General features: G+C 41.4%; 1 protein-coding gene across 4 annotated transcripts in view; it reads right to left on the bottom strand.

The window, feature by feature from the left end:
* Window positions 1-4,760: 4,760 nt before the first annotated feature.
* RBBP7 (RB binding protein 7, chromatin remodeling factor) overlaps window positions 4,761-27,025 on the bottom strand; it is an 81,084-nt gene continuing 58,819 nt past the window's right edge. For all 4 annotated transcript variants that reach the window (XM_085622675.1, XM_085622674.1, XM_085622673.1 and 1 more), the window contains 5 exons: window positions 21,252-21,329; window positions 14,440-14,516; window positions 13,725-13,782; window positions 12,537-12,647; window positions 4,761-5,323 (listed from right to left, as the gene is read on the bottom strand). In XM_085622675.1, coding sequence (XP_085478801.1) covers window positions 5,258-5,323; window positions 12,537-12,647; window positions 13,725-13,782; window positions 14,440-14,516; window positions 21,252-21,329 — 390 coding nt within the window. In that variant the 3' untranslated portion in view covers window positions 4,761-5,257. The remainder of the gene's footprint in view (window positions 5,324-12,536; window positions 12,648-13,724; window positions 13,783-14,439; window positions 14,517-21,251; window positions 21,330-27,025) is intronic.

Below are 27,025 nucleotides of genomic sequence, written 5' to 3'. Positions count from 1 at the left end.
CATCATCTTTGTAGAAGTGAAACAAGTGTGTTACTGGATTTGATTCTGGGACTACTATCCATGAATAGAATACCTCTGTCTGGTGAGATTCATGTGCCTCTATCACAAACTGCTCTACCACCGCTTGGTGTTAGGCCATGTTTTATAAGTTTTAGAGTGATGGCTCTCCATAAATTTGGATGGATGATTATAGCATCGTCGGTTTCTTGAAAACCTGTACGATTAAAAGCTGCTGCGACTTGGTCGTCTACAGCCCCACGGGTCACGGTGTTTGTGCCGTTTTCGGTCATTGTTTAATGAATGTTTGAGCAAGTTTCAAGGGAACAAAGATAAGGTGCACAATATTTTGGAACACTGTATCCTTCAACGTTGAACAAACCAAACAGCTAATACATAGGTTTCTCGTCCTACTCAGCTATAGCAGATATGACCCCTACCCACTCCAGACGTCTTGTGGAGTATTATGAGTAGGGGTCCCTGAGAAAAGCACGACTGAGTTACTTCAGTATCTAGCATTAAATTAGTGCCTTCCCAAACCAATGAGCGCCATGTAGTGTAGTTCCTATTTCCCTTATAGGCTCTGCGCATTGGAATAATATACACTATTGTTTTTGCATAGGACTAAGGTCAGTATGCTCCTATCGAGTACATTAAACTTAATTACTTGTGTGTGCCAGCTAACTCAGAGGTCACTAGAAACTTCGAATGAACGAGGGATTAGTTTCTGACAACTGCATAAACAGGACAACTTTGTTTCCCTTAGAGTCGGAACAATCTCAAAACCGTGGAAACAATAGATAACAGTTTCACTCAGTCAATCGTGCATGCTTCGTTTCTACAGAGTTGCACAGAAATAGAGACGGGTGTTTCAATAAAAAGGGTTTATTGAACAGTCTAATTTCTCATGCAAGAGATATTAACTGCTACAATCGTAAGACAGGCTGCGAAGTACAATATGTACAGAGTTAGCAGCAAGATAAAATACTGCTGTAGCATGGTTTGTAGCTATGACATATTAAAATACATACATAAATAACAGGCTAAAATGTGAATACTCATCTGATGCTTCTAAATAGTTCTATCCCAGTGAACCTAACCTAAGTGTAGCACAAGGTAAGAAGTAGGTGCTGTTTTCTAAAGTATAGCTAGCTATAGCTTTAGTTTTGCCAAGCGTTGCCAAAAGTTTCGCCAAGTTCTAATCTGCTCCATACCTTAGAATGTGCGAGGTTGGAATCTCTTTCCGGGACTTGATATCCAACACCCCACAAGGGTAGTCAGAAACACCGGAGCTGGATTCTCTGCGAGGAGGATGACAGCGTCTGGTAAGTGCATCAGGCTGGAACTCTATCTCCTTCCGAAGTTGCCATGGCAAACCGCAAGTAGGCAGTCAAGCTGGACCGTACCGGAACCGTGGTTTTCCAGGGCAAGTGCAGGTATATTTATACCTTGAAGGTGTTTAGAAATGCCTGTGTTGACGTAAAAGTCAGGCATCGGAACGTCATGAATGAACCCCTAAGGAATAGATGTTCATGCATAATAAATGAGTTCTTGGAGAAATCAATATCCAAGCAAGAGAAAAATTCTTAAAGGCTTAAGAGTCTGGTTTTCCAAGAACTCGTGACGTGGATGGACAGATGTAGGAGACCATGCCTGTATTTGGTTAGCATGAACAATGCCTAAATAAGGGATGAATTTTCTATGCCTAAATAAGGGCAATATGAATTGTACCAATATAAGGGCATAAATCGGGAAAACTCTATACGGAATCTAAGGTAAAGTCAGGAAGGAAAACCCGGATTACAACAGATATGTTCTTAGAAATTGCCACAGGAACCAGCTTAGTCTCAGACTGCTGCAGGCTGCTTAAGTCTGCAAAGACTGAGTGTGGTTTGTAAAGGTGCACCAGGGGTCTACTCCCAAAAACAGATTTTAAAATAAAAACAAACCCCTCTGCTCCTACACCCTAAACCAATCAAGATCCTCCTAAAGCTGCTGACCCTGCCCTCTCCACAGTATGAGCAGCTTCTGGAAAGAGCGGGTATTTAATTTACAAGAAGGTCGAAGCTGGGAAGGCTATAAAACGCCGGAGCTCCGAGACTAGACGTGATCTGGGGCAACCAACCTCGAGCAGACATAAGAGCTTCCTGAGGCAGGCGAGAATGAACATTTCCAATCTGTAAAAAGCACTATAAACACAGAGTATGAAAGAACTATAGATATACCCAGGATACTGGAAGTCTGACACGTCCTGATCAAGCAGACATACAAACTTCTCATGTCTGTGTCCAGCCTATTAAAATTCCAGAAATATACGATAAACAAGACAAGCGAGGGGATCCACAGAGGGACCTCGCAAGCAACGTACTGCTGGCGCTGCACAGGAGACATTCACCCGTTGCCAGGCTCCTGATTGAGCCTTAGGAAGTTCGAGGGGGCTGGAAGCCAATTAAACTACTGACCGACAAAAGGAAGTACTTTGAGCAGCATGTGGTTTTGGCTTTCACCAATGGTAGGCACTTAGACCAGCCACTTCAAACATGAACACAATAAACATGGTCTCCTGTGCCGGAAGTTTAGTGCGTATTATGCGGGCGCGTGCTGCCATTAAAGGAAAAGCGCCGTATGGGGCGCTTTTACAAAAAAAATATTTGCGTTGAAATAGGTCTCGCATTTGTGAGTAAGCTATTGTCATTTCTAATGGCAATCGCTCAAATTCTCGTAAATGAGTGGCCTATTTCATTGCAAAGCAGCGGCCGCGATTGTCCCAGGCTGCTTTGAAAGTAAAAGCGTGCATGACGCACTGCACGTAGAGCTTGCAGGACCAGAAACTCATTAAAAAAAAATAGCCCTTACAGACAAAAATAAACATACAGTGAAAAAACAGAAGCAAATGGGACAGTCTTCATGGGAGGTTACAAATGAAGAGAAGGCGGTACTAAGGAGGGACTAACCAGCCTATTAAAGAATCAGAAGCCAGCATTTACAAAAGGACAATGACAAGCAAATAATGGGCGGAGCGGAAGGGCTTCAAGTCCATACTCTAATACAGCATACCTCGCAGAGCAGCGCATGTGCTGCCCAGGGCCGACCTAAAAAGGAAAACAAACTAACACTAGAGAACAAATTACCACCTAATAAAGCATTCAAATTGCAGGCAGCTAAAATATTCCAAAGTTCTAACTTTTTAAAAATTAAATCTTTATCTGAAGTGCAGGCAGAAAAAGCAGTTAATATAAAAATAAAAAGCACACTTAGACCCATGTATGTGCACAATGTGCACAGGCTTTGTAATCACTCAAATTTAAGGAAGACCAGGAGGGGGGGGGGAAGAGGACAGGCCCATAGGCCCATGAGGTTTGTGGTGGTTGGGACAAGAAAAGCACCAGTGACAATTTAACAGACCAGTGGATAGAGCCCGCAGACCAAAAGTCCCTCCAAGTATGTATTTTATGTATGAACGTTTTGAAAAATAATAGTCTTATGAGACAGCTAAAGTGGTATCAAAGGGCATACCTAAAAATGTGCTTATTTGTCATACTTCCTTATCCATCTCAACACCAAGCACTCACACACAACACAAACATTTCCCAAAGATGCTCTAAGCAAAGATAACACTTTCAACCACACACCCAAACAATGTAGCAGGGTACCAAGGTAGATAAGTGAATTACTTCACAAAATTACTACACGTATTCCACAATACGTACAAATACATATGAAAGTTAACCGCAGTTAAAGTGCAGTCACCAGGACATCACACGAGGCTAAACATAGCCAATGACATCATCCAGAGGCATTAATAATTTCTTTGGTAATGTGCAGCGGGGGTTAGCAGTACGACTAGGCCCAGTGCCCAAGCATGCGACTAATTCACACTGTGCAACAGGAACTTTTTAAACCTCAATTTATTAAAACTGCTTCCACGAGTAAAGTTTTACTCTAGTATTTAAATGGTAGTAATTTCTTTCATTAATCTTTTCCTGCTGCATCGAGAAGAAAAGAAAATTATAAAAAGTAAAAAAAAAAAAAAAAAATGGGAAAAGTCACTTTTAGAACTCGCCCCACTCCTTTTGCTTCCACTTGATGGAACTGCACAAACCTTGCTGTGGAGAACTCAAACATGGCGATGTTTGAGAAAGTTGTATGGCAATTCATGCGACGCCAACATTATTAGCAAAACATGTAAAAAAAACATTGGTGTAGACAAACAAATATATTCATGTGTTTGTGTATATAGCCATCCACACACATATAAATACATCTACACGGTTCACTCTATCCTGGCTTCCGGAACAAAGAAAAAGCGCACTCCAATATAGCTTGCACGTTAAAGTTTTAATCCATGGTACATGCAGGAAAAAGCACAAACTCCCCTTTCTTTGTTCTGGAATCCAGGAAAGAGTGAACCTTGTGTTCAATCAGAGCTCATGTTTGAGTGCCCACTGCTACTGCCTGGGCGGGGGCTGCAGTGAGACAAATTCCGATATATCTCGAGAGCAGAGAGGTTGAAGGGGGAGAGAATGAGAAAAAGAAAAATCACACTCCGCCCCCCCCCCCCCCCCGCCCCCTCCCCCAACAAAGACTGTTTCTGGTTACTGGACTGTTCCTTAACATTAGGTGCCACTGAAAGAACATTCATCTGGTGGTATCAAGCAAGAAACTGGATAAGGGTAATTGCAGCGCTAAATTACACTAACATTAGTTGTACAAAGTGATTGAAATTTGCCCTCAGCCATTTCCACAATAAGTCACTAAACAGGTTATTCCAAAAGCGATTTATTTATGCAAAGCCTATTGGCAAGTGTTTTGAAAAAAGTAATACACCATTTAAGGTAACGTGGGGAGGAAAGATGGGTTTAAGCACTGACGCAGAAATTAAAATGAGCAATTCTTACAAATATTGCAAAATTATTCAATACACAATGCTCAGCTGCATTTCTTCCCTCCCCAAAACAGCTTAAATCTGTACAATATGAAATAGCTCACTTCAAAGTGCTGAAAATACCAGACCATTAAGGATTGGGTTAAGATAGGTAGGAACAGCGTACGCCATCCCTTTTGTACCAACATCTACACAAGCTGTGTAAGTGCTTGACAAATCAAGCATCTGAAAAGCTATACACTCAAGAAAAAAGTTGTGAATGTATGCAAAAATGTATAACTTAAGTGAACAGTAACCCACTTCACAACAGCCAGCACTCCTTCTGGCAGATAGCTGGCGGATAGTTAACGGGAAACAAACAGAAGAAAAAAATCTTTAGCCTTGAGCTTCTAGTTCTGATGGTGCTATGTCAGGTTCTTCATCGTTGTATATGTTTTCAGCCTAGAAGAAAAATAAATATATGCATTAAGTTAGCTACTTTAAGCATCTTTCTAGTGATGAGACCAGACATTAAATGCTGTTCAGCAGAAATGGTTTACTTTAACACGTATGCAACTCAACAGTAATAATTCATTTAAAATTAAAAAAGCACCATGAGTCCAGCAAATTAGAGGAAAATGGTTTCATTGTACTGAAGTTACTAAGAAAATAAGAATCTACTGACAGTTTCCACGTATGATTTGCCTTAAAGTGCCCTGCTTCACATTGGTAAAGGAAAGGTGGAGTGGTGGACCCTAAAATTTAGTTTTAAGTTAATTGGGTATCAATAACTTAAAAACCAATCCTAAATTTTTAAACAAAATAGCAACCACCGTTTTATTTATATTCAAGTCCTAATAAAGACAGTCGTGGAAATTTTCTGTGAATAAAGGCCATGCATGCTCCCTTCCAGTTTAAGTCTGCTTGCCCGGAGTGTAGGCAACAACTATTGTCATGAATTTCTTCAAATAGAGCGGGCTTTGAATCTGCCCAGAGTATCTCGTGTCATGCTTTCGCTGTTTGATGCCTCATTCTGCTCACTAAATAGCACTTGGATTGGAATGCATGAGGTACCATTTTACATCTCAAAAGTATGTTGAATCATCCCATTAAATGGTCTAAAAATTGTTGTTGTTTTTTTTAAAATCACTCTGGAAAAAAATAGTTAGATTGCTTTTTAACAGTGCAAGCTTTTAAATGTTTTAGTCAGAACTTAAAAAATGGCTTGGCCAAGGTTTGCAGTCTTTGGAGTTAGTGTGAGGTTTCCATGTGCTTTCATGTACAGCATGTGAAGCTCAAGAATAACTCCAGAAGCAACTTGATGCATATTTCCAGGTCACCTGATCAACATGTTGAACTAGTCACTGATCCCAGTTTTCACTTGCCCTCACCAACCTCCCAATGTTCAGGTTTGTGGGTGAGGTAGCAAGGGGTTGCCTCCTAAAGATGTGAGGTTGAGCAGCAGGGACACATCCAAGTGCTACCAAATCATACCTGTTCTTGCCTACTGGCTGTGAGAAAGTGCCATCTTTCTTGCATGGTATGCCCCCACTTTTTGCTGAATTGCTGAATGTACTTTGACCGAGTGTGCCCTGGACTCCTGCCAATCAGGTGCCCAGGGCCTATGTTCCTTCCCTAAAGCACACAAAACCCAAATTGGCAAACCCTGGCCACATATCAGCCCCTGGTAAATGGTACCCTAGGTACCCAGGGCCTTGTGACCAGGGAAGGCCTCTAAGGGCTGCAGTACTCATTGTGCCACCCTTCGAGGCCCTGTACCCTTACACACACACTGCCTTTGCAGTCTGGGTGCAAGACAAAACAAAGTCGACATGGCACACATCCCTGTGTGTCATGCCCATCACCTACACTGCCAGGGTATATCAGCCACCCCTCTAGCTGGGTGCCTTATGCCAATGGTGTGGGCACAGGAGCCCTGTGCCCCTACAGTACCCAGGTCCATTCCTGGGCACTGTAAGTACAGTGCTGCCATTTAAGAGTACATGGTGCTGAGAGATCGTCATACACGAACCTAACCTTCAATCCACGTCTGCTCTGAGGCTGCCACACAGCAGACATGTTGCTGGACCCCTGGGTGGGAGAGCCCCTGCTCTCCTGGGCCTGCAACAATGCACATCCTGGGCGAGGTGCTAAATCTCATCCCCCGGGATGGGCAGGGGGAAGCTTCAAAGGCATGCCGCCTCTGAGCTTCCCCAGGCCACTGCAAACCCCCACTCTGGCGGGAAGCTTGGCCGGAAACCCCAAATAAGAAGTGGGGATGTGCCAGCCTGCCAACCCCACCCCTCAGGTGGGGGAGGCGAGGTGAAGCACATCTCCGGGCTCTCGCCATCTTGAAGATGGGAAGCCCTACCCTATCAGGACTAGGCTACTGCCCCTCTCCCACAGGAAAGAGGCAGGATAGGGGGTGTACCCACCCCAGGACAGGGGCCCATTGGTCCCTGCCCTTCACCTACCTGTAACGCCCCTAAATCTAGTATTCGGGGGCACCCATAACCTTCCTTCCCCAGATTCCAAAATACAAAGAAGAGCAAGAAGAAAGAAGACCTGCCCTGCAGCTGCTAAGAAGAGGAAGACACCAACTGCTTTGGCCCCAGCCCTACCGGCCTATCGACCCTCAAACCTGCTCCAACCCGGCATCTCTTGTGGCCAGCAACCTCACAAACCCTGGAGGACCTGGCTACCTTTTGGCTCTAAGCCCCTGGGACTCCCATGAGTAGAGGCTCTACTCAAAACCTACTTTTAATCCCTGGCAGCAGCCCAGAACCACAAACCCAGCACACACTGCACCAGCCAAGCCTGGCCAGTGCCGGAGTGAACAAAGACCACGAGGACGACCCCACGGCGACTGTGACCCCGAGTCCGGCACCCAAGGACCTCCCTCGACACTCCTGAAGAAGCCTGCAGCCTCAGAACAAGGTGCCCCCCCCTACCGCGATCAACAGAGGGTAAGATTTCCCGACACCCAAAGGCACCCCTGCACGCGGCGCCCCGCGGCCCCCTGCGCCCAATCCCGGGGTACCTACCTATCCTCCAACTACCCAACTTACCTCTCGAAGTGGTGGTGGCACCTGAAGAATCCTCGTCCACGAGCTTGCAGTCTTTCTAAACCGGAGATTTCCCATTGAAATCAATTAAGCGCCCGAGGGCTCAAAAGCACCCAGCCGCCCGAGTGGCCCTGGCAGTGCAACCTCCACATACCTACTTCCCCACTTGCCCTAAGTGACCAGGAGCCCAGCTCCAACAGCCGCGTGGCTTGCTAGTCAGCAGCCACCAACCAAGGCCCCCCCCTATCCCTCATAGGATAACATTGGGCCTAACTCTCTCTGCAACCGGCCGCCCTTGAGTCGCTGAGGGTTAACCAACTGTACCTACCTGACCCTGGGGGACCCCTGAGACTATGCCCAGAACCTCAACTCTGCCAGTCGAGTACTTGCCTTTAAACCGATAACTCTATTTTCTTCATAGGGTAACATTGACAGGCTTTTTCCTGAAATTTCTTCTAAGTGTGTACTTTATAAATCTTTAAATATTCACCAAAAATCAATCGAGTAACGAAAACACTCACCTGCTCTTAGGTGAGCTCCGAGTGCTGGATCTTGGTGCGCAGCACTGACTCTGAAAAATACTTACAACTGTACTTACCAGTAACCCACTTTTCTCCCATAGGAAACCATTGACTGTTTTTTTGTGAAATTTCTTCTAAGTGTCAATTTCTGCAATCTTTAAATATTCTTTAAAAATCGTATAATATCTGAAAACGTAATTACTTGCCTGTTTTGGATAAAGGTCCCAGTACTGAGTCTAGGTACCCAGTACTGGATTACAAAAGTAACGAGAACATACTGTACCTGCAACTTGAATTTTCTTCCATAGGGAATCATTGACTGTTTTCTCTGAAATATTTTCTAAGTGTCAACTTTTAAAATAGCTAAATATTGTTTAAAAATCACAGTAATTAAGTTGACTTTCATCACTTGATTTCAAGTACTGACCCAGGACTGAATCTAGGATCCAGTCCTGGAATTCCAAAAGTAATCCTAAAAGTAATCTGTTGCAAATAACTTGAAATTTCCATTGAGCTGAATGCATTGTTGTGTTTAAAATAGTGTTGCCTATTGCAACCACTTGTAACTGTTTTCGAAAGTCAATTGCATATTGCAAAAGTATTTATATAAAGCATCTCATTCTAAGAAAGTATATCTTTAATGCCAAGTGTTGGTTCTAAAATAAAAGCATATATTTTTATATATATAAACCATTGGCCTAGAGTTCAGTTATTGAGTGTGTGAGACCATTTGCTGACTGAGCGTGTACAACAAATGCTTTACACTGTCCTCCGATACTGCCTTACTGCTTGACCAAGCTACCACTAGAGAGTAAGGTTATATCTAACTTTAGCCTCTGCCAAACCCTTGGGGACTGTGGACTCTACACCCTGTACCTATTAGGGAACAGTATATACAGAGCCACTTTCTCACACTGGCCTTCAGATGTGTGTATATGTGTGGGTTTATATATGTGTATAGATCTCCCTTTTGTCTACCATTTTCACAAACTAAGTTAGGATAGACCAAGAAGTGCAACGACCATGACTGATCACTCATTTCAGTCTCTGGCCAACCTTCCTATCCTTTATGATGTCCGATGGGAGGAGAAACCGCACAATCCACCCGAGCAAGAAGTCTGAACTTCAGAATGAGGAGATACAACCAGTGGGCCTGGGAGCAGTGAGTAGGGCAGACCATGGGTGAGGCAAGAAGGCAGATCTATATGAAAGGCCTGATTTGTATGTGCAAAACATTCAATAGGAGGAAGAAAGTAGAGGCTAAAACCGGAAACACTGGCAAAAAACAAAGGCCAAACCAAGTAAAATCCAATAGTCTAAAAATGAAACAAAAACAGATTTCCATGGTCTTCAACCTGTACCCAAGCAACATCTATACTAATATTTCTATGAAAATTATGCAAACATACATCCTGTTTCTTTCCTACAGTGCTAAAGTTAATGCAGTAAAGATACACTTTTCCTGATCTGCCTACACTAGGGGATGAATGGGGCATTAATTAGGTAAATGTTAAAGGCAGAATTCTTAGGTGCACCTAGATATCGCCTCCCAGAACATAACTGGGGGTGGGGTGTATGATCCATAGTATTCTGCCCCTCTTTCAATTTAAGGACATCAGATAACCCAAATTCTATTGACCAGGTGGTGTGCAAAGGCACACTCAGTTAAAGTACATTCAGCAAAAGTGCCCATTCTCCCAATTGTTATTTTTTATTTATTTTATTATTGAATAGGGCCCCTAGCAATCGCTGTTCGAAAAAACAAAATAAGGCTCCAATTCATTTTTAAACATCCAATAATTAAGCTTTATGCAGAGGACATGATGTTTCTCTAAAGACCTGCGGCAGATGTTCAAAACATTCGATATATTTTGTTCGGAATTTCAAGAGCTAGTAGCCTATAAGATTAACAAACCAAAAACCAAAACTTTACTATGCCGCTGCATATTCGACACTAACCGCAGACTTCCAATCATTGGTTAACTTAAATCCAAAGCACTATTTAGGGATATGTATACCTGCAATGGTGATAATTTAAATGAAAAATAGACCTTGAATATAGGAATTATTCCCTATTTTTATAAAACAAAAAAAGGGGAACCGCCTCTCAATTATAGGTAGACTTGCACTAATTCGAATGTCAGTATTCACTCTATTCAATGTTTTTTCCACACTTCCATGCTTTTTGCAAATTAATTTTTTTGGAAACAAAAATAGAGGGGCTGATCAGTTTTCATAAGACTATTAAATCACCACACCTAGCATTACATATTTTGTATAAACCAACAAAGGAAGGGTGCTTCACATTGCCAGATCTCTATTTTGCCCATCCTGCACATTTCCCCCCCTCACTTTTATGATCTCCATTCACCACACTATATTGGCTAATTTTATATATAATCTCAGTTCAATCAGAATATATTAGATAAAATTGTATACGTCAGAGGAGGACAAACTATAGTATTTTATGCGTCTGATTAAATCAAAGAAGAAAGTCTAAAACTGTTCTAGGCTAGAGATAAACGGTTTAGATCACATTATATTCCGTGTTAAATATGTCCAACTAGATGGACGATATTACGCTATTAGGTCAGCCGTTCCTGGTGCAAAGTTTGAGAATAAATGGCTATTCTGGCCTGGAAGATTTTAAGAACCAGGATACTTCTAAAACTTGGGTTAATGTTGACCCCCCATATTATGTGTTTTAGAGCCTCTACACGTTGGTCTGACAGAGCACACCAGTTTTTAAAGAATCTTTATCCCAAAATAGTAAGGGGGAGCTAGTAGCTAGTTGAAGTTCTTATTGAGTTCACTACAATAAGATCAGTTAGATACTGGAAACCCAGATTAGACGCAGCAAAAGATGCTGACATTTTCAGAAATGGCTCAGAAGTGACAATTGAGAAGTTGACCATCTTACACGAAATTTGGAATCAAATACATTATCTTAATTCTAAAAGCAGCAAATTTCCACAGAATACAAACAAAATGATTGTTCTATATCCCTCGCTCACAAAATTACCACAGCAGGTGGCTGGTACCAGGCATAGGCACTAGAAAGTAGCCGACTGTCTTGGAGTAAGCCTCAACTGCCAGTGCTTTGTCAGCATACTCCGGTGACAGACCACCTTTGCGGTTTGCAGAGACCATGTATAAATATCGAAGATGCATTTCCCTGGTCGTGTGTGCCTTGAGCTGTATGTAGGCAGGCTTTTTTTTTTTTTTTTTAGAAGGCAGCTTAGGCACCGGACTTCAAGTTCTGCTTGGACAGCACCTCTGTTAGTCTCCTAAAATAAAGCACACAGGTCTTGTTCCAGAACTGCTACCAAAGACTAGGTGCTACTCATCCAAGCATTAGCATGACACATCCAGGAATATGATCTCCTCTGTAGCAAGAGTGATTGAACATTAGACTTCGCAAGCAATGAAACTATATACAAAGGTCAGTGGCAGAAAGTTATTGAATGGAAAGTGTTCAATCATTAAAAGGTCTTTCCCTCAGGGACAGGATTAGTCAGATGTGTAAGAGGGCCAGAAAAGGTAGAGTAGTCCCAAAAAGACTGAAAGAAGGACAAAGCAAGTACATGCTTAAACCAGAAACATGTAAAGTACAAGATAGATAATCTTCGAAGAGCAGTAAAAAGGAACTACATGGAGGTTAGGTCGGAGCAGAGTGAAATGTAAAAGCGTATTCTCTGGTTGATAAGTTACCCACTTTGGTAGAGGATGTCGCTGGGTGAACTGAAGGAACACAAAGAAAGCAAACAGCCTTAGTTAATAATTTAAGATACACTTGTCAAACTCTTGCGAAAGTGGCATCCTCAGTGAGATGATCCGTCTCTGTACATCATTTCATCAGTTGACAAGCAAAAAGTGTCCAGATGTTCCAACAAGCTTTCGAAGTGATGGAAGGAAAGGTTAATTTCTAGGCAATGCTAGGTCTTTAGCATCTGATGAATGCAGCACTAACAAAATGTTACATAGCTTCAAGCAGCAAGAGAAAAGGCTCCCTGGGTAAGAACATTTAAAGTACATACATACACACACACACACACACACACATATATACACACACACACACGTGTATACCATCTGCCAGATCTGCATGATGTTGTCTTCGGATACAGAGCAAATCACCCATGGTTCATTGGGATTCCAACTGAAATCTGAAATCTTTGCAGTGTGTCCTCCATGGATAAACTGTCAAAACAACAACAAATTTAATCAGGAACCTACACATGGCAAATAGGCTTGATGCAATTTAAGATGTTCAGTTGCTATTCTCTATGCTGCTTAGAACTCAATCTAGGTTTTGAGGTCCTTCGGTAAATAACAAGTTTCTTTTTCTTTATAAAAAGAAAGGCGGCAAGCATACAAGCGAGGAACCTGCACTGAACGAGGACTCGAGAAATGAACAGTACCTGACCTACATCCACCGAGCACTTAAACCAATCTACACTTGATCTACCACAAGCGAAAACTACACTAGAAATAAAAAATTATAATAGCCCATTACTCAAAGGAAAGAGTAGCACGACAAGCCAGGCTAATAATGTAATTACTGTAAATAGCTCTTAAATAAGAGCACATGAGCAACAGAAGGCTAATATCACTGGCTGTGGCTCGGAGAGCCTTTTATCACTGGAAATACACTGCCTTCGAAATAGGCAGAAATATACTCATTGTGCAAGACAAGCACAAGGGCCGCAAATTATACTAAGAGTCAAAGCAAAAATTAACACCAAGAGCCAATAAATGACTTGGATAAAGCATTATCATACATTAGCAAGATCCATAAGTGTGGTATTTGTATGGAATTATATTCATAATCAAGTAGTACAGTACAATTTAGAAGCTAGTTTTCATCTTTAAAATGAACCATACTTCATAAATACATACTGAGTATTTTACACATGCGAGGGTGCAGAAACATTTATACACCATATGCATCACTGGAGTTCTAGCATCTGCAAGACAGTCTGAAATGCTTTCCTGGGAAGAGAACAATCTAATTTCTTTGACACTTTCCATGACTGGACAGATATGCAAACAAAGTGTGCCAATCTCTTCAAAGCGGCAGAGAGGTTAGGATTGGTGTGGAGAAGCCAAAGACCTAATACTTCAGCCAAGGGAGTCACATACTTGCCCCCTTATTCTTTTTTATAACAGTCGAGATGATCTGACAGAAATCACACCCATTATATTAAGATTCTAACCAAAGTGCAATTATAATACAGAAGCACCATGTAGCTTAAAGATTTGAAGCAACTGGCATACCAAAAGTTCAGGTGGTCCATCTTCAGCATCTTCAGAGGACTGCTCTTCTCCAATTTTACTGTAAAAGAAGACGTGGTCATTACATTCTGTGTCAAACGATTCTGCAGTCAGGGAAGGCCGGTTTCGACTGTTTGTATGTATACAGTTAGGGATTGTAGTGTTAAAAAAATCAGCCTGCACAACTTTGCATAGTTTTCTTTCCCCTTCCTTTAGGACTCTACAGGTCTAAGATTCAGTAACCAGTCTCAATCATTGGTTGAGCAATAACCCTTGGATTAAGATATAAGAGTTGATGTCACTTTTGTCCGAACAACAGCAAACTTATGAGCATATAACTTACAAGAGCGAGACAGCACTTCACCCACTGTCTAGCAGCACAGTTGGTACAGGGCTCATTCAACATTAGACAAGTTTGAGGGACACCCAACTCCACACAAACAGCAACCACCAACTGTGTTATATTTCATTTGACACAGAGATGCCATTTTGAACATAGACACACTTAAGATGGAGGTTGGTAAACAAAGCCAAGAAAATCAATTGCTGTACACTTCTCCAATGTCCTGGCTCAAATAAAATATTTTCATAAATCAATCTACATGTGATCAATTCAAAATCATTCACCCAAACTGCCTTTAAAGTTCTAAACTGAATCCCTTCAAATATTTGTGCTTGCTTATTATCATTAACCCAACGAGGGCTAAACAGTACTTACCTCAAATCCCACACATTAAGCCTTCGGTCTGTTCCACTTGAAGCAAGAATGGTTTCATTGTGAGGAGACCAGTGAACCTGAAAAGAAAAAAAAATTAAGACTGTACAAACCGTAGTCCACAAGCAGTGCAGATTCAGATGTATTTCAAGCACCAATTACATGGTCACATTAATTCTTGAACTCAACCATACAATCCTGTTTACTGGCCTCACATTATTGGCTATGCTGTGAGCCAAAAGTACATTTTAAAAATCATCACCTACAAGCTTCATTTTCTTCAGGAACCTAGATAAAGTACATGCACTCTTTTGTAGTACATGCACCACCAGAAGACAATCTGAGCAGACTGCCTTCATGTTAGGCAGAGAAACTCTTAAACGGGTAGATCATTTTTACATTTTAAACTAATTGCCTTACACGAGAGTCCCTTGGGCAAATTAAGTCAACAATGTGACCTGCACACCCATTGTGACCGCAAGCAAATCTCATTCCAATTTCTTGTAGAAAAGATGCTTTGGTAAAACATGTCTAAAGGAGGGTTATACTCCACTGATATTCCATATCTTGCCATAAAAAATACGAAGGAGTATCAATGAATTATTCTTTAAAACTATGTTTGCTGGTCAACATCTGCATGCAGGATCCTCGACATGTGGCTATCATGGTGAAGAAATCAAAATCAAAGTTTTCCTGTAACCGGTGTGGTGAATCCCCAACTTCTCTAAGGCCTTTTTCAAGGCTAATTAGTACGAGAGCTGAAATCTGCGTGCATTTTCTGAACAATCCCTCCTGCAATCTTCAAGTTAAGTTTTAGCATTTAATCACTTTCCTGAGGTCACCTCTTTAGAGACGACGCTACTCAATCCGGTTAGAAAGTGGGAAAAAGGAAACTGTCCCCTCTGGATAAATCTGTTTGACAAGAGAAGCCTGGGGTTTGCCTGTGGACACGTTATGGCGGGAGAAAGGGGCAGGGTAAAATGAGGGAATTAATAAAACGTTATCACTGTTCCTCAAATACTGGAGAGGAGCCCTAAAATGCTTTATAATTCTGTTCCTCATGGAAGGGAAATAATGGACTAGACACCGAGACAGGCCACACTTTTTTATAGAAGTCAGCTGACTGGGCCCTATGGGGCGGCCGAAAGTGCAGTGTGTAGCTTGCCTGGAAGCAGGATCACATGAACTAAAATAACTAGCTACTGAACAGCTAAGTATCAAAACTGGACTATGCAGTATCACGCACTTTAATGTAGAATACCGCCCCCTCCACTCCCAACGCTAAACCACCAATGTAATAAGAGCAGAGGTTAACCAGAATCTAGGTACACTGGAAGAATGTGTGCTGTATCCGTGGGTGTTCAATCCATCAGAATAACCAATACTGTGCAGAATCTCACACAGTAATTCAGTATTTGCATTTATTGCCCCTTCCCATGAGTTTCAGGGATCGTATTAGGCAAAATTCCACATGAATTCTGGCCAGTTATGGCAACTCCAGCCGCTGAGAATCACCACATGGAATTCTGCCTAACTTCTGATTAGGGCCCATGTCACTGAAAAAAGGCTGCCCAGAGGTAGGTGGTGGCTCCACGTACCCTCAACTGCATTACAATCAATTATAACGAAACGGCAAATAATTTTAAACATTAGGAGGTCTAAGAGCTTCTCTTCAAAGTTTGAAAGCATGTTTCTTTTTTGTGTGCTAACCGGGAAGTAGAAAATTCCTCTCTAACCAATATTACCATATCACTTCGAGGGAGTCCATCCATTTTACAGGGATGAGCGCCACCAGTGCCCGATTAAGGTACATTTGTTAAATAATAAGTAATGTTACAGCGAGGGAAATGCTGAATTTTAGCCCCCTTCACAGATAGTTTGAACAACCCTGAAATAATGGAGTGGTTAGTAGACCAACCACGGGTAATACAGACATGTCAGAGTTTTACCAAACACTAGTCAGCGCCTCGGTGTAGGTTTCAAGGTGATTGAATAGACAACTACATCAGCCGCAATTGAGGAGGTTAGAGAGGTAATGGTGCATAAACCATAAAACAATCCACTTGAGCAAAGAGCTTATAGTATCACCGCCAGACAGAATATAAACAAATATTCCGCAATGGTGAAGATTACAGGGAGTTGTGTCGCTGGTATAGCCAAAATTAAAGTAGTCACACCTTTCTGTGACACCGTTAAGAATCTGATGAGAGCATGGCGGAGTGCAGAGTAGCATTAGATGCAGTAAGGGAATTTAGAAATGTGTTATCTACCCTGTTCGCAGTTATGTTTTGTTGTAAGCTGTTACCGAAAGAGAAAACAAAATTTTGTTTTTATGGACAAATAGCGATATGTACAACCGCTCAGACTGCCTATTGCTGTAAAAGCACATAAGTACACTAGAAAGAGGCCAAAAGCCCCTGCACAGTTCTGTAATATCTGAACGGATGTGTACTACATGGAAAATGTGAAATTTAAACCAAAAAAAAGTTGCAGGAAGGGAATTCAACAAGGTATGATAGGTGTTTATCTTTGTAGTTCTAAGATATTAAACCTAGCCATAGATTGTCCTTCTGGGTTCCACTAGTGTATACAAAACCACTGGCCAAGGTTAAAAGGTTTCTCTTGTAAAACCAGAATGCGAAGCAGAGAGGCATAAATAAGACATAGATAAGTCCTTTCCTTTGACCTGAAGGTGGGTAATTTTGAACATGTTGTGGCACTTTAGTCTGACAACATTTACCTAAAAGTTCCCGAGACCACAGGTGAAAATCCAAAGGTTATGACGGACAATTCTGGCTCCGTGCCAGGCCTTAAAGATAAACTGGAATAAGTTGGTGCTGTCTTCCGTCAGGGTGCTGCAGACTACGAGAGCCGATCAACTGCAGGGTTTTGCCACAGTCGGCAGAAGGACTCGGATGTGTCACAGTGGACGAGGTCCAGCAACGTGAATATTGAGCAAGTTATGTTGTGATGGTGAGCTTTGCTGTCTTTTTTACTGCCCTGTCCCCAAATAGACAAGCCATATAGTTCAATTGAAAATAGTTCTGCTACCCAGCTGTCTCAATGTATTTTAAAGCTGCATTAGCAACAACCCAGGGATTTTTTCAGGACTTGACAGCCTACTAAATAAACTAGTTTGGGTTGGTTGCAAGAGTAAAGAGTTCCTGAAACTATTGTAAGAGAGGAAAGTGGTGTCAGACTCTGTAAACCTGTTCATTCAGCAAGATGTGGAATGGTATGTTTTGAGGAGCTAGGGCGATGTTGGACACCTCTAGCTCAGGAGACCTCTACAGACTTTCTAATGGAGTAGAAATATCTAGATTTGTGACCAGTTTCTGAACTGAAAGGCCCTAACCTTTGCAGATATCAGGGGAAAGCTTAATATAGAGGATATGCACTTCATACTGTATCAAAAGCGGTAAGAAACAGCTAGAAATTCATGGGAGACCTTGCCTGACTAAACAAATCAAAAGGGAAAATGATAGAGTATGCTAAGATGGAGGACTTCTGGCAAACCTATAACACTATATAAAGCACTAATGTTGGACTTCAAACGCATAGATAGGAGCCCCAGTCAATCTATAAAGCACAATCAATGCCATCAATCAACCCAGCTTCAATGTTCTGTACATCCTAAAACAAATCTAAAAATACAATAAAACTACTGTTACAAGACCCAATTTGCAAATAAATTAAGCACATGAACTAAATCATTGTCACCACACATTTGAAGGTCTTCAAGGCTCAATAAAATTGCCTGAACCTATCGAGACTATGGCAGACTGCAAGATATTAAATAATGTGGCTATCTAGGAACCACTCTGTTCATCTCCAAACTTCTTATAGAACCACCTAGAAACACAATTTCAGGTCGATTTTAACTATTTAAGATTTATGGAGGCAGGTTGATGAACCCGGTATCTGTGGTCTACTCATGAACTATCTTTAATATTGGTTGAAACTCAACTTGAACTGTTCCTGGACTCAGTCAACCTAGTGCTTTCCTTTGTATAGATAGAGAACCATATTTAAAAAACCTAAGGTTACACACACAGTGTTATATTTTGAACTGGTGCAATTCCCTAACCAATTTGGTCTGAACAATCAAGAAGTAAGGGAAACAGCATTGTTTGAACAAGGTTTGTTTTATGGACTATACCAAACAGTAGTGACATGTAGAAAATATTAAACTGATGAAAATGCACAGTCTTTGCATCTGTGGTTACCATCAAGCCAAAAGACCAGTCAGCTTTAAAGACAACCCTTTGTTTCACTCTGTTGACACAAGCTCATTGGACACAGACGTCCAATACAAGGTTGAGGACCAGGCAAGGGAAACCGTGACAAAAACTTTGTAGCATTGAGAAGCAAATGAGTAGACAAACGAGTGGGCACATTTGTTTGGAATTACTAGCTCATTTACAAACGTTCATTATGACCTGGGTATTAGCATACGGTTGACACTGAAGCCTATGGGCTGCTTTGTTGGGAGCCAGGGGACCATGTAGAAGTTAGGAGTGGTGATACTGCTAAACATTTGGGGTACACCACATCCCAAAAGACACTGAGCATGGAATGTTCTAAGAAAGTTTGTTAATGGCGATTGTCGAGAAAAGAACAAATCAAGTCTAATGGCATACGTTCCAGACAAGTGAGGAGCCGCTCATGGTCAACTATATTAAAAGCCTCCGTCAGAGCTATGTGTTGGTTCGCAGCATAATCCCTAGCACTACAACATCTGCTCCCTAACACCGAGAACTCTAAACACAGTCTGCAAAAAGACTAGCAATCAGAAAGCAAAGACTCTGCCTAAACCAATTCTGCAGCTGTGAGACCACCACAGTGTTACCTTCAAACGGGACAGCAACACAGGAATTGGCCTGTAATATACTAGAAGAGAAATGTAGACCCAAATCTGGTTTCATACAATCAAGGATTACAAAATACCACCATACATGCTCCTCTGCAGAGAGTTATACAGTAGGTAAGAAAGGTCATCCTCAATGTGCTGTGCAACAAAGGCATTAGTCATAGTATCAGCAATAGAGGCATACGGTCAGAGGCCTGGCATCCATAGCTGAAATGAAATCAAGATTAGAAGCTAGAGTTTAAGGGAAAGGAAATTATAGGAGTTATATTATCCATTCACTCTCAGATTTTCAAAATCAGAATTTCAGCTAAAAAACAAAAATGTGGAAAATGCTTTTGCGATGTGAACTCGCTCACAAATTCACAGCTTTTGATCTCAATTATTTAAATTATATAAACAAAGCTGGAGTAATGCAGATCTGATCAATGTTTTTAGCTGCACAAATTGCTTTCGTAATAAAAATCGACTCTAAGGATTAATGTGAGATTCCAATCTGGTTCTATGCATTTTGTGCTCAAGGTTGTTCCTGTAATACTTTAAAGTTGCCAAGCTGTGCAGAACAGCACAGATGTTTCCATGATATTATCGGGGCATATTTTCAGGTGCCAACCTGTAAAAATATTTCCATTTTGTTTCTTATGCCTTACGTCTAAGGGATTACCATTCTTGCAAATAGGTTATGTACATAACTTCATCCTCGGCAATAGTTTTTAAATTCCTTACTTGCTTATAAAATGCTCTGAAGTGGAACATCTGACAAACCAGATTGCCTAAAAAGCAGGGCAATCTAAAACGTAATTAAGGCCTGGCCAGATCACAAAAGAGAATTTGGGGTTTACAATGTGGTCTAACACCAGATCCAGTAGATGACCAGCGCAGTGAGCGACCATGTGTTTGCAGAGGAAAACTTCAAACGGTCTAGAAAATAATAAGCCAAGACAGAATCCATTCTAATGTTGAAAAAACTCAAACAAAACGGTTACCAAAGACCTGTGTTTCTTCAAAATACACTTGCAATTTAATTGCGATAGAAAAACCAGCTGCAGATGCATATTTCACGGTTATCAAAAAATACAAATTCATAGAAATTTGAGTGCACATAAAAATGTGAATAAGCAAGAGCATTGCCCTGCTCTTACAGCCAACTGGAACAAATAGCTTTAAGTGGCAAAGGCAACGCATAATTCAAAATTTTCAGGGTTTAAGAAATCCAGGTCTATGATAGAGCAACAGCTGTGCAAACATTTAACAAGGATATACAGAACGTAGTAACTATTTTAATTCCGATAATTATTTGACTAGGAGCACTTTAAAATACAATGCCTACATAGTCTCCAGTGTACCCTGGATTGCAGAAACTTCGCCTCAGGTAAATGCTTTAAAATTTCACCCTTCAATTGACGCCCTAAATAATCGCAAAGATGCTTAAAACGCAATCACAGCAACTTATCACTTCATTCACCAATACCAAACTCCCAGTTGGTTATGTGTGGGAAAGGAATCAGAGCAGATGTATATACACCCTCAGGGCAATACCCACAACATGGCTGCCATCTATAGCAGTAAGGCACAGGATGATGTAGGCACAGGGCAGGGAAAGTGCATATTCATTCCGATGTGTTCCGCCTAGACATGTGCTCACTGATGCTACTGATCATGCAAAACCAAATTACATATTGAATTCACGCAGCTTTACACAAATAACTATGAACGACATGGCTAATACTCCAGAAGGAAAGGCACCAGATGTTTACTGTAGACAAGCTATGTTTACTGTTGTAGGTTTCCCAGTATGTGAATGTAGTTTTTAGGGTGTCTTTGGTATTCACTGGTGCTAGGGTTTGTTTAGATTCATATACAATGTATAGGACACCAATGCAAATGTTCACAAAAAGAAATTGTATTAAAAACAGCTTACCAAAACAGAATAGTTTGTTTAGCTCACCTGAAAGATCTCATCCTTGTGTGACTCAAAGGAATGAAGTTTCAATTTCAAATTTCGGAGATCCCACAATGCCACCGTCTACAAATGAGAGAATGTGGTTATTTAAAAAGACCACTTGAAAAAAGTCAAAATGATAAATACAAAACAATGATTTTTGAAACATTTTATGGAGTTCTATATGTAACAGTATTACACTATTTCCATTTTCAAAGTTGTTTCGCTTAGCAACCTGCTCAACAGTCCTATTTAGTATTATAGAATAAGTGTGTAGATAACTTTTGCAGTTAGAACAATCCATTCCAATTTAAATGGATTAATGAATGGTCTGCAATTTTTTAAAACAGATTAATGACAGAGTAATTTTTTTTTTAAAGTAGTGCAATATACAAAACAATGTTTCTTTAATGGAAATACTAATTTTAAACCAAATGGGACAACAGACATGACGCCAAAGAAAAGTAAGAAAATACTATCGTCTCTGGTAAAAGGCGATGTTAAGGAACATATTTAAGTGCAGTTTACCTTTCCAAGGATCCTGATCAGACTCACCCATTTAGAACACAACTGTTCATTAGAATGGGCCTCTTAACACTGATTACTTCAATAGTAGATTACCTAGCAGAAAATTAGGAGGTCTGCAAGATGAGGAGCTCAAACACAAAAGGCTGAAATGAACCACTAAAAATAAATGTGTATATTATCTCTACCTCCCTGGTGCAGCAATAGGATTCATGAAACGTGTTGCCATTTGTTTTATGCATGTGGCTACTCGGAGGTGAATGCTCTACTGCTGGTTATTTTAATCTGTGAACTGTAGTTCGCGAGAAACCAGTTGTTGACGTTTCTATACATTGATGGAATAAGTCTGATGCAATGCTGATGCTGAGAGGCGTTCGTCTCAAATAGCCATGAAAGGCACAATGTTTTCAATGGGAAGAGGAAGGACGCAAGAATGTTTTACATTTGCAAAGCAGTATGGACATTGAAGTACTGCGAACAGATGGGAATTAGAATCAGTGTTAACTCGTTTTACAGCTAGAGTGCATTGGTGACTGATTCAATTTTATTAGAGTACAGATGTTGCGATGTGCTCACAGATATCCAAATAATGATAACGGTGCTCTACTAAGTATTTTGACAATCTTGTGAATAATGTGGTCGCGCTCAGAGTCCTTCAGTGTTCAAGTGTGCAGTATATTTAAACCCCAAGAGCAATTGACTACCTCTTATTTTGCATACGATTAAGACCCGTTCCAGTCGAGTCGAATCATGCTGTGCTGTTTGGATTACCTTCTGCAATTAAAATCTTTTGCCACTTAGTCGGTTGGAGGGCTTAGTTCACGCCGTGGAGAATGCATGATTGTTCTCATGTGACATAGATATATCACTGATGAAGCAATAGGACTCAAGAAACATGTTGCCATTTGTTTTATGTATGTGGATACTCCAAGGTGAATTTTATACTACTGGTTATTTTCATCTGTGAACTGTACTGAAGAAACCAGTTGTTGGTGTTTCTATACGTTGATGGAATGAGTGATACACTGCTGATCTATAATCGATGTCTGTATTGATCAGGCTGTTTGTTGGATTATGTTCTGAAAAAATTGAATGCAATGTGTTGCGACAAAAACCCAACAGTAATCAGACAGGGTTCAAATGTACATTAATGTTTTACAATGACTCGGGGGAGTTCTTCATGCCTATTGAAACGTGTGTCAACTACAGACTACTTTCAGTCTTTGCCAAAAGAGTTACACTTTACCCGGCCCATCACTATCATATTGAGACTATTGGAGCAGACCTTTCAACTGCAGGTACACAATCATAATTATCTGCCCCTTGCTCATAGTGCATAGGGAAAGGAAGTTTCAGCTCACTGAAACACAAAGTGGAAATATCCCTAGGTCACTAATTTTCTCATGCAAGTGGAAAATGAGGTACAAGTGCAGTCCAACAAGCGCCTTTGGGAAGGAGCTGGACTAGTCAGTTTAGTTTCCATCAGCAATGACAAGCGGAAACAAACACTTGTAATACTAACGCATCTGTCGTGCCAGTAACACAGCAGACACATGTTGATGTCATTATACCATGCATCACAAACTAAGCTGAGACTAACTGCAGTACCTGTGACATAATTGGGTCACTTACACAAGTACACATCACCAATACACCATGGGTCGGTAGCATGGAATTCCTTAGCTTCCCCACAGAGAAATAATGCAGTCTGTGCCCAGAAGCAGCAAAAAAAAAAAAAAAAACAAGTATTGAAAATGCAATAGGTCTCGCCTTTGATTAAGTTAAAGCCATTTGCTTTGCTAATGGTATTGTAGGCACGGGTAGATTAAGTGATTTGCCCAGATTCACAGGTTGATTAGGCTTCCAGCCAGACTTGAGGCTTGTTCCCCAGCTTCAAAGTCGGCCGCTGTAGCCATTAAGCCACACAAAAGACGGGTGACATCATTGTTAAAGCCTCAGCACAGTTAAGACACTTTGGTATTATTTCTCAATACCCTGGGGTGTTGTTGCATTGGAAATAATCTGGCAAATCTTTATGGAATGCCTCACCCCATGGTTGACCATGCATAAACCTGCTTTAGGATTAAAGTTGTAGCGGTTACCCCAGAGGAGCGAGATGCAGGGCCCCCAACGCCGTTGCGTTGGAGTTTAAATAGGCTAGTGGAGGCCAAAAAAATGAGACTCAACTGCTGACCAACCGCAAGCATTAGCAATGCAATAGATCTCGCAATTACGCGAGTTCAAGCTATTGGCATTGTAAAAAATGCCTTTTATTTATGTTTTTAAAAAGAAAACAAAAATAAAAAGGCAGGTTATTTGCAATGTCACTTGGCTTCGTTCGTGTATAAGCAGTGAAAGTACATATACTCGGTGTGTAAACCGAGAACTGAAGCTGAAACCGCCCACACACCGCAGGCACGCCTGAACCATGACGTAGCAGAGTCACTAACACCAAGAAGAGGCCCGCATGCTCTGCCAGTCTGCGGGGAGGGCCCCGTGAGGCTGTAGACTGTCACAGTCCGAGGCCAAAGCTCGCCAGACTTCGCTTTCTAGTGCTGCGCGCCAGCCAGAAAGAAAAGGCGGAAGATTACAGTGACGAACAATGTTCTGGCACCACACCCAGTCTGACAAAGATATTACTGAAAACTATGCTTGCCCCAACCATACTCGCTGGGCACTGTGGCACCTTCCGAAACTACCATATTATGGCAGACGAGATGGAAGGGTATTACGAAAACAATCATGCTCTCCACTGACTATCCAGTCAAATAACTAGCACGAGTTGAAGTAACTGACCCTATCTTATCACAACTGGGGTTAACTAAATGTTCCGCAACATAAAAACAAACAAAAAAAAAAAATTATATATATATTCAGTGAAAAAACCATAGGTTTCACACAGGTTATAGTTAGCTGGACATTTTACTCGTAAAAAACCAATGAAATTGCCCCGTTATAGTTAGTTCAGCTAACTATAACTCACGCGCCCGCAATGCACTGCTGATGACGTCACATATTACATCACTCATGACATGGTCAGTGACATCACTCATGACATCACTGATGACATCTCAAATGACCTCACTGATGACATCATCCAGTGAATGTGTGTTTTTCTGAAAATTAAATATGTTTTATATATGTATATCTCAAGGTCGATGGAAGAATAAATGGGTATATAAGTGTCTAAATGGATGATTTGTTTTTAAAAAATTGATTGTGTAACTGACTGATTAAGTGTATCTCTCACTTTGTGTATAAGTGGCTGCATGGGTTGGTGAGTAGCTACATGGGTGTCTATATAGGTTAGTAGTTGTTTTTTTGAGTATCAGTCTGAGTGTCTGTATGGTTCGGTGGGGGGTATTACGTAGTGCATAGGTGCATGAATGAGTGACTCACTGTTTGTATGTGTTGAAGACAGCATGTGTGCAGGACTGTATGGGTGGATGAGTGTGTGTATGGGTGTGTTAGTGAGTGAATGACTGTCCCAATAGTGTCTTCAGGAGTAACTACATATGTTTTAAACTAGTATATGTGACTATTGGTGTATATATGTGAGTATATGTGAGAGGGACAGATTGAAAGAGTTCCTGTATGAATAAGTATGTGTTTCTATAAGTGATTGTTTAAAAGACTAAGTATGTGTAAGTTTCCGTAGAAGTAAGTGTGGTGGTGTGTGTATAACTGTATATGCAGGTGAATGTATGTTTGATTCTTTATTAGCATGAGTGACTATGTGTGTGAGTAACTCTATGGATGAGTGGCATTATGTAACAGGATGTATAGGTGTATGAGTACATATGATGAGTGAGTACATGTATGAGTGACTGTATAGGACTGTTGGTGAATGAGTGGATGTGTATGTGGATCTTAGAATTACTGAAGAGGTTGTTGTAACTGGTATTGGTATGTCCATTGTTTTGAAAATTTTAGTCTCTATTTTTGAATGTGTGTATCAAAGCTTATATTAAGGTGAGAGGAGGTCTGCCACTCTATCACAAGGATGATGTCATCAGTGAGGTCATCAGTGATGTCATTTGAGATGTCATCAGTGATGTCATGAGTGATGTCACTGACCATGTCATGAGTGATGTAATATGTGACGTCATCAGCAGTGCATTGCGGGCGCGTGAGTTATAGTTAGCTGAACTAACTATAACGGGGCAATTTCATTGGTTTTTTACGAGTAAAATGTCCAGCTAACTATAACATGTGTGAAACCTATGGTTTTTTCACTGAATTTCTAAGGTTTTTTAAATGCTAATTCCTAACTATAACGTGTGTAAAACCTATGGTTTTTTCAGTGAATTTGTACGGTTTTTTAAATGCTAAGTTACTTTACGCCATTCGTGGCGTGCGCGCCCACTTTACGCCATTCGTGGCGTGCGCGCCCACTTTACGCCATTCGTGGCGTGCGCGCCCACTTTACGCCATTCGTGGCGTGCGCGCCCACTTTACGCCATTCGTGGCGTGCGCGCCCACTTAACGCAATTCGTTCCGTGCGCGCACCGTGCGCTTCGTGCACCGTGCGCGCACCGTGCGCTTCGTGCACCGTGCGCGCACCGTGCGCTTCGTGCACCGTGCGCGCACCGTGCGCTTCGTGCACCGTGCGCGCACAGTGAGCACGCGGTGCGCTTCGCGCACCGCGCGCCCACTTTACGCAGTTAGTGCCGTGCACGCACGGTGGGCACGCGGTGCGATGACAAAGCAAGAAAGCACGTCAACAAATCTGTTTCTGCTTTCCTCCGTGACTATGGTATGGGTGCCATTTACCACAACAACTTGCGTTATGACATGCAAGACATTTATAGAGGAGATGGTGTGCACTTCAATGATGAAGGGAACAGAGTCTTCCTCTTGAACCTTAGACTCTGCATCGGTACTTACTTGTAGGTACCACTAAAAAATCATTTCATAAACACAACGGCTCTTTTTAGAGCCCCCTAATATCTAAACACTTAAATCTGATTTTCATTTTTTTTTTTTTTTCTACCGTACGCTTACCGTAAGCGTACCCCGTGATTTTTTTTAAAATCAATAAATGTTTTTTTTGTACTTTTCTGTCCTTCTTTGACCCCCTTACAAATGTTAGGGGGTCTGTAACTCTCCTCATTGCCCCCTTTCCTTGTTTTCACTCTTTTTTTTCAGAGTGAAATACACAAAATGGCGGCCGCCGCTTCCTGGTTTCGACCGATTCGAATGTTTACTAAGATCTAAGAGCCAATCAGAATCGCGCTCGCGCACGCCACCGTACG

Source organism: Triturus cristatus, chromosome 8 (assembly GCF_964204655.1).
Source record: "Triturus cristatus chromosome 8, aTriCri1.1, whole genome shotgun sequence".
Classification (NCBI taxonomy): domain Eukaryota; kingdom Metazoa; phylum Chordata; class Amphibia; order Caudata; family Salamandridae; genus Triturus; species Triturus cristatus.
Note: the sequence above shows the minus strand (reverse complement) of the source record. Positions and strands in the feature narration are given on the sequence as shown.